Source organism: Lynx canadensis, chromosome E1 (genome assembly GCF_007474595.2).
Source record: "Lynx canadensis isolate LIC74 chromosome E1, mLynCan4.pri.v2, whole genome shotgun sequence".
In the NCBI taxonomy this organism is placed as follows: domain Eukaryota; kingdom Metazoa; phylum Chordata; class Mammalia; order Carnivora; family Felidae; genus Lynx; species Lynx canadensis.
Genome location: NC_044316.2, coordinates 37,491,871 through 37,504,516, shown reverse-complemented (window position 1 = coordinate 37,504,516; position 12,646 = coordinate 37,491,871). Strand labels below are relative to the sequence as shown.

The following is a 12,646-nucleotide window of genomic DNA, read 5'->3' as shown; positions in this document are numbered from 1 at the left end:
GATATGGACAGACCATCTGAGTCCAGAACTTAAGCCATTAATCATGGGTACAGATTTCCAGAGGGGGTAGATCAAAGTGTGCTTTTGGCTAGGGGGACGCAGCCCTGCTGGGTGGGAACAGAGTCTGACTTAGGGAATTCTGGAAGTAAGAAGGGCAAAAATGGTGGTGGCTACGTTGCAGTGGGTCAAGAAATAGTTTCCCTCTTAGATTCATTGTCATGGGGGTAGACGTATGGTTAGGAGTGTGGTCTTGGGACCCAGCTGCCTGGGTTTGGGTCCTGGCTCTCACACCTGATAGCAGTGTAACCTTGGGAAAGTCACTTAAAATCTCCATCCCTGGGACCCTGGGTGGCTCAGTCGGTTAAGTGTCTGACTCTTGATTTTGGCTCAGGTCATGACCTCATGGTTTGTGAGTCTGAACCCTGCTTCAGGCTCTGCGCTGACAGCATGGAGCTTGCTTGGGACCCTCTTTCACCCTCTCTCTCTGCCCCTCTCCTGCTTGCTCTCTCTCTCTCTCTCTCAAAATAAATAAATAAACTTAAAAAAAAAACTTCTTTCCTTACTTATAACATGAATATTAACAGCAATATAAAATGGTGTAGCCAGTTTGGAAAACAGTTTGACAGTTTCTTAAAAAGTTAATATAATTTGGGGCACCTGGCTGGCTCAGTCGGTTGAGCGACCGACTTCGGCTCAGGTCATGATCTCATGGTTCGTGGGTTCGAGCCCCGCGTCGGGCTCTGTGCTGACAGCTCAGAGCCTGGAGCCTGCTTCGGATTCTGTGTCTCCCTCTCTCTCTGCCCCTCCCCCACTCATGCTCTGTCTCTCTCTGTCTCAGAAATAAATAAACATTAAGAAAAAAAAATTTTTAAGTTTATATAATTTACCGTATATTGTGGCAATCCCACTCTTAACACAAAAACATATGTCCACACGAAGACTTGTATGCCGATGTCCACAACAGTATTATTCATAATAACCGAGAAGTGGAAACAACCCAAACGTGATTGGGTAAACAAAACGTGCTATGTCCTTACCATGGGATACTACTCAGCGATACAAAGGAACATACGTACTATGGCACGGATAGACCTCCAAAACATTACACTTTTGTGAAGAAGTCAGATGCAAAGACCACATAGGGTGTGATTCCATTTCTATGAAATGTCCAGGAAAGGATCTATAGAGACAGAAAGTAGATTAGTCACTCAGGGCTGGGGGTGGGAATGGGGAGTTACTGCAAGTCGAGATGAGGGATTTCTTAGGAAATGTTCTAAAATTGGACTGTGGTGGTGGTGGTGTAACTCTGTAAATTTAATAACAATCACGGACTTGGATACTTAAAATGGGTTATGTATGGTACGTAAAAATAAAAAATAGTGCCTATCTCATAGAATTGTTAGGGGGATTACATAACCTAAAGTTCCTAGACAGAGACTGGAATGCAGTCAGTGCTGTAGAAGTTCTTATTATTGGGCTGGACCTCTGGGGCCAGTTCTCTGCTGTGCCTCCTTCCAGGGAAAGGGCCATTGGGCAGGTATTACTCCCAAATCCTTGAACAAAGGCCTTTGGGTGAAATCCAGATGGGTCACGGAAGGGGAAGGGTCTCCCCAGCTCTCTTCCAGGTCTCCCCAGGCCCTTCCTATCTCTCGTTCTGGAGGTGTCAGGTGGAGCCCAGCATCCAGACCTTTCCCTCTTTTTCTGCCATGGGAAGGAGGGGCTCCAGAGAAGAGTGTTACCTCCTTCCCTGGCCGGCTGAGGATGGGGTCAAGTGCCCTCTACCGTCGGCAATGGGAGTTGCAACAGCTGGGCCAGCCCGCTCACATCGTGTTTTCACTCTCCTGACGGTTGTGAAGAAGCTACTGTTGTCCCCTTTTCACTGACAGGGACACTGGTACTCAGAGTGTCTAGGTGACCTGCCCAGGGTGGCACAGCAGGCACCCCCCCTCCCAGAAGTCCAAACCTTCTGCAAATGGACGCTTGATGACTCCGGGTCCTTTCAGCTGGAGAGTTAACTCACACTAACCCCTACAGTTTGTAAAGTTCTTCCATGCCCACAATGAGCTTTCCCATCCGGGCTGTATTCTGGGGTGCCTGATTCAAGGAAGGGGAAGAAGGAAAAGTGGAGGTGGAGGGAATTCCTTCTCCAGGGAAGTAGTCCCAACAGTAATGATCCCCAATAAAGCCCCTAAACCCAGATCTGGAGCACCGAAGGCTTTTGGAGTGGGAGAAAGAGGAGGCCATTGTTCTGCATTGTTATGTAAGATGCATTCATTTATTCATACTGAAAAGTCTCTTGAGCGTTCTCTCCTTAAGTCAACACTGCACTAGGCACAGGAATGCAAATACGAATGAGACTGTAGGGGATAAAAGGAGTTTCCCAGTTCAGTTTCCTGCAGGGGGGGCCCAAGCTCCCTTCCCAGGCATCTCAGTGGCAAAGAGGTTGGAGTACAGTCAGGTTGAAGCAGATGCCCTCTGCCCCACAAGCAAAATAAATATGTTACTGCTGTTTCAGGGTAAGAGTTCTCAACGTTGTCCCCCGGAAGAGACAGCTGTGAAGATAATCATTCTTCCAGAAGTTTCCTCCTGTGTGTGTGTGTGTGTGTGTGTGTGGTGCGGGGGATGGGGGGGGATGAATGGCCAAGGGTGGGGAGGGGAGCCAAGGCTTTTGGAGCACTCAGGAACCCTGGAGTCTAGACCCGGCGGGACCCCAGGATCTCCCCTCACGACAACTGCCCTGAAGACTTCTTGAGAAGATGCTAGGGGGTGAGTGTTTGTAGCAATAGAACACCACACCCCCTTGTTCCTCAAACCCTGGCTCCTCAAGGCCTTTATCTGTGGTCTCTGCAGAAGGGAGATGCGGAAGGCAGACCTTCCTGATCTCTTTCCACTCAAATGTTATTTGATGACATGTAGAAAACCAATTCTTCTGTCGTCACTGCCAGAGGGGCCAGGATGCATCATTTGCAACCCTCAGAAACCCTCTCTTACCCTGGCCCCAGAATGAGATATTCTCTCTGTGACACCCTCCCCCACTTCCACATTGTTACTCTAAGCTATCATACCATTCTCTCTTAATGTTTCTGGGGGTGGGAAGCAGCCATATTCTGATAACCTGATTTTTATCAAGAAATATTCCAGGGATTCATTCATTCACTTACAAATATTTATGGAGCACCTATCATGTCTGGGCACTGTTTTAAGCAGTGGGGATGCAGTGGTGATTAAGACAAACTTCTCATCAGCTCATTTCCAGACTAATGAGCAATAGAAAATGAAGAATAAATACATTCACAGACTTTCATATAATAGTAAGCTGTACAGAAACTAAAGAAAGTTAGGGGGATGGAATGTGCTGCGGGGAGGTGGTCCTACATTTTCAGAGGGGGGGGGAGGAATTCACTTTTTTTTTTTTTTTTTTGCTTCACTCTTCTTGGGAGTGATAAGAATGAAGGTCTGGGTGTCCCCTCCTCTGGACTCCTCAGCCCGTTTTGACAGCTCAAGCTTCAGAGGGCAGAGTCTTGGTATTGGAGGGGGCCGCAGAGCCAGCCCCTCAGAGTTCAGTCAAGGGATCATTAGGAACGGCATTAGAGAAACGGAAACAAATCTATTTATCTTCTTCCGTGGGTATAGTAATATCTACCCCCCGCCCCTCTCTGAATTTACCTTTTCCTTTCCTCATCTTGCACACACCGAATTCCTAACTAGTTTTCAACACTTTCTGAGCGTGTGCCAGGCACTGTCCTAGGGGACCAGAACAGAGGTAGGAAACATTCTCTGCCCGCCGTAGTCCTGCTGTCCAAAGCTTGTAAACAGCCATTGTCTAATTTCATCTTTTCCCTCAACACTGTTTTTGTGATTCATCTATGTTGATTCACGGAGCCCCAAGCGGGTAGATACGAATATTCCCATTTCGCAGATGCGAAAACCGTGACCGCTAAGGGAAAAACGAATAGCTTTGCGACGGCTGAATAGCGGGACGCCACCGGGCCACGTGCAGCGGCGCGTTTAGCCCCTCGCGATCCCACCCGCACACGCTCCTTCCTTCCCTCCCTCCCAGCCGCCGCCGCGCCGGGTCCACGTGTGTGTGTCTGTGTGCGGAATGGGGACGGGGGCGGTGCCGCCGGAGGGGTGGGGTCCGGGCTTAACGTCACAGGCGGTGCCGTCCAATCAGCGGCGGGCTCGCGGCCCCGGCGCTGGTATTGGGGCAGCGAGGGGGCAGTTCTCTATAACGCGGTCTCCGGGAGCCAGCGGGGAAGAAAGAAGCCGAGCGGGCGGAAGGCGCCCTCCCCGCCGCCTGGGCCCGGGCACCGGGTGCCGGGCCCGGGGTCCTTCCCGCCTCCCGCGGCCGCCGGCCGCTTTGTTTCCCCAGCCTCTGCGCTCTGGGCTACTCAAGAGGGGCTCCCGCCGGGGCTGCGCGGGGAACGCGGCGGCGGCAGGAAGGGCGGCCGACCGGGCCGGGACTCGCAGGGACCCAGGAGTCCGGCCGCCGGGAGGGCCGCGTGACGAGATCGAGGAGGGAGCCAGAGCCCCGCGGCCCAGGGTTGCGGGCCGGGGGCGCCCGTGAGCAGAGACCTCCCCGTCGAGGGGGGGCGATGTTCCCCTCGCCCGTGGGCTCTTCGGGCAGCCAGGGCACACCGCCGCTGGGACCAGGGCCCCCGCAGTGGGCATCCCCCCGGGCGGTTCCATGGAGACTCTGTGCCCCGCTCCCCGCCTCGCAGTGCCGGCGTCCCCGCGAGGGTCGCCTTGCTCCCCGACACCCCGGAAGCCGCGTCGGGGGACACAGGAGTTCTCTCCACTGTGCCTGCGTGCCCTTGCCTTCTGCGCCCTTGCCAAACCTCGAGCGTCCTCTCTGGGCCTGGGGCCTGGGGAGTTGGCGCCGCGGGCCCCGGTGCTGGTGGGCCCTCGCGCCCCGCTGTGCACCGGCGGCTGGGCCCCGGATGGCCTGAAGCACCTCGCGGGACAAGCCGGGCGGTCCGGTGATCCGAACTCCCCGGCCGGTCAGGATGCCGAAGCCGCAGTGTGCTGGAGCCGTGGCGAGGAGGAAGAGGGCGGAGGCAGTTTCCCGCACTTCAGCTCCCGCTCCGGCGTACCTCCCGGCCGCTGCCCGGCGCCTCGGCGCCCTCGGGAATCTCCGACCAGCTCCGCCTCGGCTCCGCCTCGGCCAGCCTCGGGTCTCGACTCCCAGCCTGGCCCCGCCGCCAGCCCCCATCAGGAGCCCAGTTCCCGGCCTCCGCCGCCACCTGCGGGCCTCTCTACCGAGTCCGCGGGTCCCGGGGCTGCGCCGGAGCCGCCCGCACCGGGACAGACGGCCGCAGTCGATGGAAACCCCCCGCAGGCCGCCCCCGAGGCACCAGCCGCTAGCCCCTCGACGGCCAGCGGAGCTTCGGCCGCGCCCGGCGATCTCCGCCAGGAACATTTCGATCGTCTGATCCGCCGGTCGAAACTTTGGTGTTACGCGAAGGGCTTCGCCCTCGACACTCCGAGTTTGCGCCGGGGGCCCGAGCGGCCGCCAGCAAAAGGGGCCGCCCGGGGAGCCGCCAAGAAACGCCGGCGACCGCCACCCCCCCATCGCAGCACGCAGCCCCGCCGCCCTGCACCGACGCTCCCCACGACGAGCACCTTCAGCCTCCTCGACTCCTTCCCCTGCCCCCCGGCCCTGGTGGTAGGGGAGGACGGAGACTTAGGGCCGGCATCCTCGCTTCGCCTCCAGGGAGACTCTAAGCCCCCGCCTGCCCACCCACTGTGGAGGTGGCAGATAGGGGGTCCTGCTGTCCCTGAGCCCCCAGGCCTTAAATTCTGGGGGATCAACTTGGAGGAACTCTGAGCAGAGACCTCTCCTACCAATGGGGAAAAAAGTTGGGGCCACGGCCAAACTTTGGGCTCGAGGACGGGGCCTCGTGTCTCGCATTTGCGTGTTCCCTTTACGTTTTAAGGGCTGCGGTCAGAGGGACCTCAAATGACAGTGATCTTCAAGCACCTAGCTGTTTGGGGTGACACCCCCTCCCCCTCATCCTTTGGAGTCGAACCAAGGGCTGGAGTCAGGAGAAGGCTTAACGGAAAAAGGCTTAATGACATAGATTCCAATCCCTCCCCTCTTCCATCTCGGATCTCTGGGGGCAGGGCCTTCACCCCAGGGGGAGCAAAGGAGGCTACCGCTCAAAGACAAGGAAAAAAAAAAAGAGGGAGAGAGACCTTGGTGATGGACAAACCGGTTGTTTCTGTGGGCGAGCCTGGGGATGAGGGGGCTGTGGTGGGGGTGGGGAGGTGATTGGCAGCTCCCTGGGGGCATCCCCCACCCCCACCATCCAGGCCTTTAACCCTTCACTCCCCTCAGGCATTCCCCCCCCCCCCCCCCCCCCGGCGCTCCCAGCATCACTGGAACCTTCCTAGAGGGGGCAGCTCCGGCAGGGGGAAGATCACCCCCTCCCTGTTCTTTTCCTAAGCCCTCTCCCCGCCCTCCCTCCCCCCAAGGCAGGTGACTTCTAATTGGCGAGATCTTCAGTCTCAGCCACCAACCTTTCCCTTTTGTCCAGTTTTGGAGTTTCTTCAATTTTTCCTGTTTGTTTTCAGTTTGTAAGGTCTGATGGGTGAAAGAGGACCTTCTCCCTGGATCCATCAACCCCCTCCCCCAGTTTGCTTCTCCAATTAGGAGGGGATCTCCTCCCCCTCCAAAAGCACAGACTTTGCCTGGGGAAAGGGCCAGAGACTGTCCCAGGGAAAGTAATGGAAGGTGGAAGAAATCAATAAAATCAGACCAAACCAGTTGCCTTTCGAGGTCCTCTCCACCGATTTATGGATGGGAGGGGATGGAGGTAGAGGGCAGGCCTGGGTCCATTTTCGGACACCCAAACTCAGCCCCCTCAAAGGCTAGAGATGAGACGAGCAGCTCTTTGTAGAGGGGTAAGTTAAAGAGCTCTTGACCTAACCTCAAGGGTCTGGCCAGGCTTGAAGGGGCAAAGTTTGGGTTTGAATGGGAACTGGGCTGAGCCATCATCAGCTTCCTCCCCTAACTTCAGGCATTTCAGGAGTTGTCAGGGACCTGATGGATCCGATGGGGGCAGGGCCAGGGGATTAGTTTTGAGGTCAGAGGTTCTGTTTTCCAGGGGGGAGGGGAGAGGTAGGCCTGGACCACGCCCGGTGGCTGGGACGACCCCCTAGAGCCAGAGAGGGGGGTGAAATCGCTTTCTCCTCTGCCCAGGTGAGGTCGGGGAGGCGAGCTCTTAGGGAGACTCCCCAAGTTTGGGTGTGACGGGAACCTGGGGGTGGTGGATCTGCCCGACAAGTGAGGAACCCAGTGACCCTTCTGCCCACACTAGTGAATAGCCACCCCTTTCCCCCCAAAACGGGGGCGAGGGAGGAACAGTTCCCACATACGATACTGGGGAAGGACTTGTCTCCTTTTCTGTGAAAATGCTTTGTAAAAAGTTGTTATTGTTTGCATAGAGCAGATTCTTGAGAAAAACTGTTTTGGGCCACAAAAGTTTTGTTTGTTTTAAAAGCTGTCTCTTAATTTTTTCTCCCCCCCCCCCCCCCCCCTGGGGTGAAGGTGGGGGTGGGGTGGGTGGGCGTGGGTTGGGCTTTGCTCTCTTTCTCCTCAACATCTGGCCTTTATGAACCCTGCTGACCTCCCCTCCCCCTCCAGCTGTGTTGTGGGGAGGTGGGGGGAGGGCGGGGAGAGTGCCTTCCACTCCTGGGCTACAGGGGTATCCGTCTTATTTTGCCCCCCCCCCGAGAATGGGGAAGGAAGCCGTGAGGAGTGGGGAAAGAGTCGCTGTGAAGAGGGGGTCATGTGTGCAAAGAGAAATCCAGAAAGGCAGACCCCCCCCCCCCCCCCGTTTTAAAAAAGCTCTCTGCTTTTAGTAATTGTGGTCCGGGTCAGCTTTGACCCTTTTCAACCAGCCTGGGCAGGAGGGTGTGAGCTCTGGGCCAAGAGTCCTTTTCGGACTCCACTTCCCTGAGCAGTGGCATGTGATGCAGTTAATTTGTCTTCCCTCCTCCCTCCTCAAATGAAAGCATCAAACATTAAACGTTAGCCTGGAAGGAGTCCGGGGCGGTGAGTTGAAAAACACACCTTTTGGCCAGACCTGGAACTCCCCTCGCTTGCCGAATGGTTTAATTTGGAGAAACTCAGGGCTAGAAGCCTCTCCAGAAGCTTTCTAGTCATTTTGCAGAATAGAGAACTGCATTCGTTTCCTGTGGCTGCTGTAACAAATTACCACAAACGCGGTGCCTTAAAACAACAGAAATCTTTTTCCCTTCTAGTTCTGGAGGCCAGAAGTCCGAAATTAAGGTGTTGGTAGGGCCGCGCGCTCTCCGAAGGCTCTAGGGGAGAGGCCCCACCGTGTTCGCCTCGGGACCGTCTGCACGTGGCCCTCCCCTCTTCTGTCTCTTATAAGGACACTTACTGGGTTCCGGGCCCACCCGGATAATCCGGCATGACTTCATCTTGACAATGTTCATTTAGCTACATCTGCAAAGACCCTGGTTCCAAATAAGGCCGCATTCACAGGGTCCAGAGGGAGGGGAGTTAGGACACAGATCTTGTTGGGTGCCACCATTCAGCCCACTGCAGAAACCGAGTCCCTGTAAGGAGAAACTTGCCCAGACTTTCTGGGGGAAGGAAGCCTGTGCTGCAGTATGTGTGTGTGTGTGTGTGTGGGGGGGTGGTTCTGGGGTACTGCCCCTCCGGATGGGGGGAGGGGGCTGCACATCTCCCTGAACTGGAGCAGCTTGGGGGAAAGGGTCAAGTTGGACTCCTTACTTTTTCCAGACTGCTCTCATGGATGCTAGGACTCCCCCTCCCCCAACACTCATTGAGCCAGGAGGGGAGCTCAGTCTCCCCAAGAGGGTCCTGGGGGGCTCTCCCTTCCGTGTTTCCTCAGTCTCCAGAGCCTCCGCCGCCCCAGCCCCTGCTCCCAGATTGTCGGTGTGGGCGTGCGTCCTTTCTTCTACCTCTCCCCATCCAGGCTTCGCATCCTCTGTGGCTCAGCCAGTGATCACGGCGTGTTTGGCGGGATCAAGGGTCTCAGCTTCTGCCTGGATCTCTCTTACTGGGTTTTCTCTTTTCCTTTAGTTTCAGAGGGTCTCTCTCCGTGGGTCCCTATCTCTCCACAGCTCTGGGGCCAGTTGTCTGCCCCATCATCAGGACCAACTGCACGCCCCCGAAAGAAAGTGAGTACCTCCTTAAATCTTATTCCCAAGGCGCCTCGCCTGCCTCACCCTAGTCCAGCCTGTTCGCCAACACCTCCCTCCTCCTGGGAGCCGCCCCCGCACCCTCTGCTTCTTGCCTCTTAAATCTTTGCGACTTGACTTCTCCCTGGAGTGGCTTTTTCCGGGGTCACTCATGACATCCCACCCCCAAACACAAGTCCAATGGTCGCCTCCCGGCCATCCTGACCCCTTTATCTCTCCGTGACCCCGCTGGGTGCTCACCAGTGCTCTGGTTCTCCCCTGTAAGAAGTCCCTCCTCCGTTTTCTGTGCTTCCTCTTCCTCTGACCTCAGGAAGCTTTAACACACAGGGAGCCCAGTGATGTCCAGGTGGTGTCTACTCTCCGCCCCCAAGGCTCCCCACATGATTCCCTTTGTGTCTCTCTCTGCAGTCTTCATCCTGCACTTGCATGGGTAAGTGAGTCAAAATTACTGTCCCCGCCTCCTCTCCCTCCAGCTCTACCCCTCTCCTGAGCTTTGGTCTCCTATCTCTGAGTGGTTACTGTCAACTCATACTTTCCCTATTGAGGACCAAGCTTCTTGTCATCGTCCCCTGCCCACCTTAGTCCCCGCCCCCTCCCCCATCAAGCCCACGTTCTGGTTAGAGCTCTGCCTTTCTTCTCAAGACTCAGCCCCTTGAATTCTCACCCGCTGCCTCTCATTTGACTCACTGCTGTCTATTTCCAAACCTCTGTCTCCTTCTGGCCTCTCCAGTAGCTCTTTGTATCCTCTCCAGGAGGGTGCAGCGCCCACAATGTCTAGCCTGGACCATTGCAGTAGCCACCTAACTAGTTTCTGTATCTCTGGTTTTCCTCTGATCCCCTCTGATCCCATTACTTTCGTACTCAGCAGGTCCCCTGATTTTATTAAATGCAACCCCCTCGGCCTATCATTTTGGGGCCTTCTATGATTCGACCCTAACTCGCGTGGCTCTGTTTCCTCACTTTATACACCACGTGGTCCATCACGTGGAAAGGTATCGCCTTTCCTTCCCCAGCCACCCTCCCTTTTCTCTACCTTCATTCTCCAAGGCCCATGTGAAATGCCGTCTCTCCCCCAAAGTCTTCTCTGATTCCCCCAGTTGAATGTCATCCGTGGCACTTTTGGACCCTCTTCACTCTTTTCTGTCTGGGGCAGGAACGGTGGAGTGGGGTGGGAGAATGTGGGCTTTGGAGCCAAGCACTCCCGTTCCCCCTTTCCAGGGAGAACCTGGGAAGCTAAGTCAGGCCACCGGGAGGAATCCCCTTTCTGACCTAAGCTTTCATTTCATTGCTTTGGCCTTAACTGAGTGTTATGAACACTAAGTGGCCCCTTCAAAGTCACTCCTGTAATTGTAGAAACTTCCCAGGAAGACACGAGTGTGCCAACGCCCCCTACCTAGTGTGTTTATTTTTTAATTAAAGGTAAAAAAATTGAGGTTATTGATGACAAGGTTATGATTGTGATTTTTTTTTCTTCATCTTTCTACAGTCATCTTGTTTCTCTTGCTTCATCTGTGTCCTGTACACAGCAGGCACTTAATCAATACTTGTCCAATGCGGAGTGTACATTTTAAAAAGGCTTATTTATATTTAAAGGGCTGGACTGCAGCTTGGGGAGTGGCACTTGGCCAGGATGCAGTTCCAGAGGCTTCCACTAGATGCTGCTGTCTGCTAGCACCAGAGGCTGGAGAGGGTGGGTGGGGAAGGCGGTAAGTCTTCTAAGCTATTGAACACCTCCCCGGGCTGGGGCCTGGGGAGAGGGATGTGTAGGACAAGATCTCTGCATTCGAGGAACTGCGGTGCTTTGCAGGTGTCCTTGCTTTCGTAACAGTCGATGGGTATTCTTATCTCTGTTAAATAGATGAGGAAATGGAGGCTCAGAGAGGTTAATCGATTTGCCTGAGGTCACACAGCCAGTGGAAGAGCAGTTTAATTCTGGGCCCTCTGACTGGGTTTTCCCCTAATAGCGGGCGTCATAGCAAACACTTACATGGCACTTGCTTGGAGCCAGGTGTTGTTCTCAGTGCTTTATGCTTAGCTACTCATCTAATCCTCAGGACGGTAAGAGGTAGGTACTATCAGTATCCCCATTTGGCAGTTGAGGAAACTGAGCTACAGAGAGGTCAGGCCTCTCTGAATTGTGCTGATGGAGTTTGTGCCCGTAATGACCACACTGCTGCCATGTTTTACTACCCCAGCAGCGACCAGTTACAGACCAGAGGGAGCCTCCCGCCAATGTCTGGGGGTCACAGAACTCTGTGCCAGAGACACAAAGACACAGAACCTGACCCTGAGGGGCCTTAAGCTGCATGGAAAAAGCAGGACATGCAGCCTCCTCCTTAGGGTGTGGGCTCTCCACAGACATGCTGGGCTACTCTAGCTGAGTGGTTTACCCTTTCTGGGCATGGGGAGAGGGATGTGTGATATCACCACCTAAAACCAGAGGACTCTGTAGCAAGAAGTGACTCTCAGACACCAGAGGTTTTTGTTATCCGTGATAATCAATTGCAAAATTATAGCACTTAAAAAAAAATAGAGATGGGGGTGCGTGAGCATCCGACTCTTGATTTCAGCGCAGGTCATGATCTCCCGGTTCATGGGTTCGAACCCCGCGTCAGGCTCTGTGCTGACAGCTCGGAGCTTGGAGCCTGCTTTGGATTCTGTGTCTCCCTCTCTCTCCGCTCCTCCCCTCCTTGCGCTCTGTCTCACTCTAAGAAAAATAAACATTAAAAATAATTTTTTAAAAAATAAATATAAAAAAAGAGTCTTTATCTTTTAAAAAACACAGGTAAAGTTATCTACTTTAAAATGTGCAAAAGGCCTGTTTGATTAACATTTACACATGCACATACCTGTGTGATCACTACCCGTTTCTAGTCTAGCCCTCTGAGTAGCTCCCTCAGACTTAGTCCCAGTCAGTCCCCTGACCTGGACATAGCCACCTTGCTGGCCTCTGTCGCTGCAGATTCACTTTAACTGTTTTTAACCTTCATAGAATTGAAAGGTACTTTTTTGGTCCTGGCTTCTTCTGTTCAGCCTTATACAATGGTATTCATCTTATTGTTTCACGTGGTAGTTGTTTATTCTTTTCACTGCCACGTAGATTTCTATGGGATGAATATTCCACAATTTGTATATTCTGCTCATGGATGTTTGGGTCATTTCCAGTTTTTAGCTTTGTATATAAAGCTGTGTGGCCTAATTTTAAAGACATTGGGAGGGGCAGCGAAGAAGTGAAGGGCGCTAACATTTACCCAAGCATTAATTGGACAATGGGTTACGGGCTGGAGATGAGAAATGGCTAAAACCTTGTATTTCACTCCCAGCTTAGTAAGGGAGAGAGACGAATGAGCAAACAGCCCCAGTACTGCATGACAAGATCGATATCAGTGAGGCCGGGGGCACAATGGAACATGTAGGAGGCCTGGGGGATCAGGGAGGACTTCCCAGAGGA

General features: G+C 54.0%; 1 protein-coding gene across 1 annotated transcript; it reads left to right on the top strand.

Moving 5' to 3' along the window:
* Positions 1 to 4,292: 4,292 nt before the first annotated feature.
* LOC115501673 (elongin BC and polycomb repressive complex 2 associated protein) lies at positions 4,293 to 7,478 on the top strand. The gene has a single exon (XM_030296813.1). The coding sequence runs from the start codon at positions 4,688 to 4,690 to the stop codon at positions 5,825 to 5,827; it is 1,140 nt and encodes a 379-aa protein (XP_030152673.1). The 5' UTR covers positions 4,293 to 4,687; the 3' UTR covers positions 5,828 to 7,478.
* Positions 7,479 to 12,646: the final 5,168 nt, after the last annotated feature.

What these genes read in the sequence shown, in the direction of transcription:
- LOC115501673 (XM_030296813.1), top strand. Translation starts at nt 4,688, where the DNA reads ATGGAGACTCTGTGCCCCGCTCCCCGCCTCGCAGTGCCGGCGTCCCCG.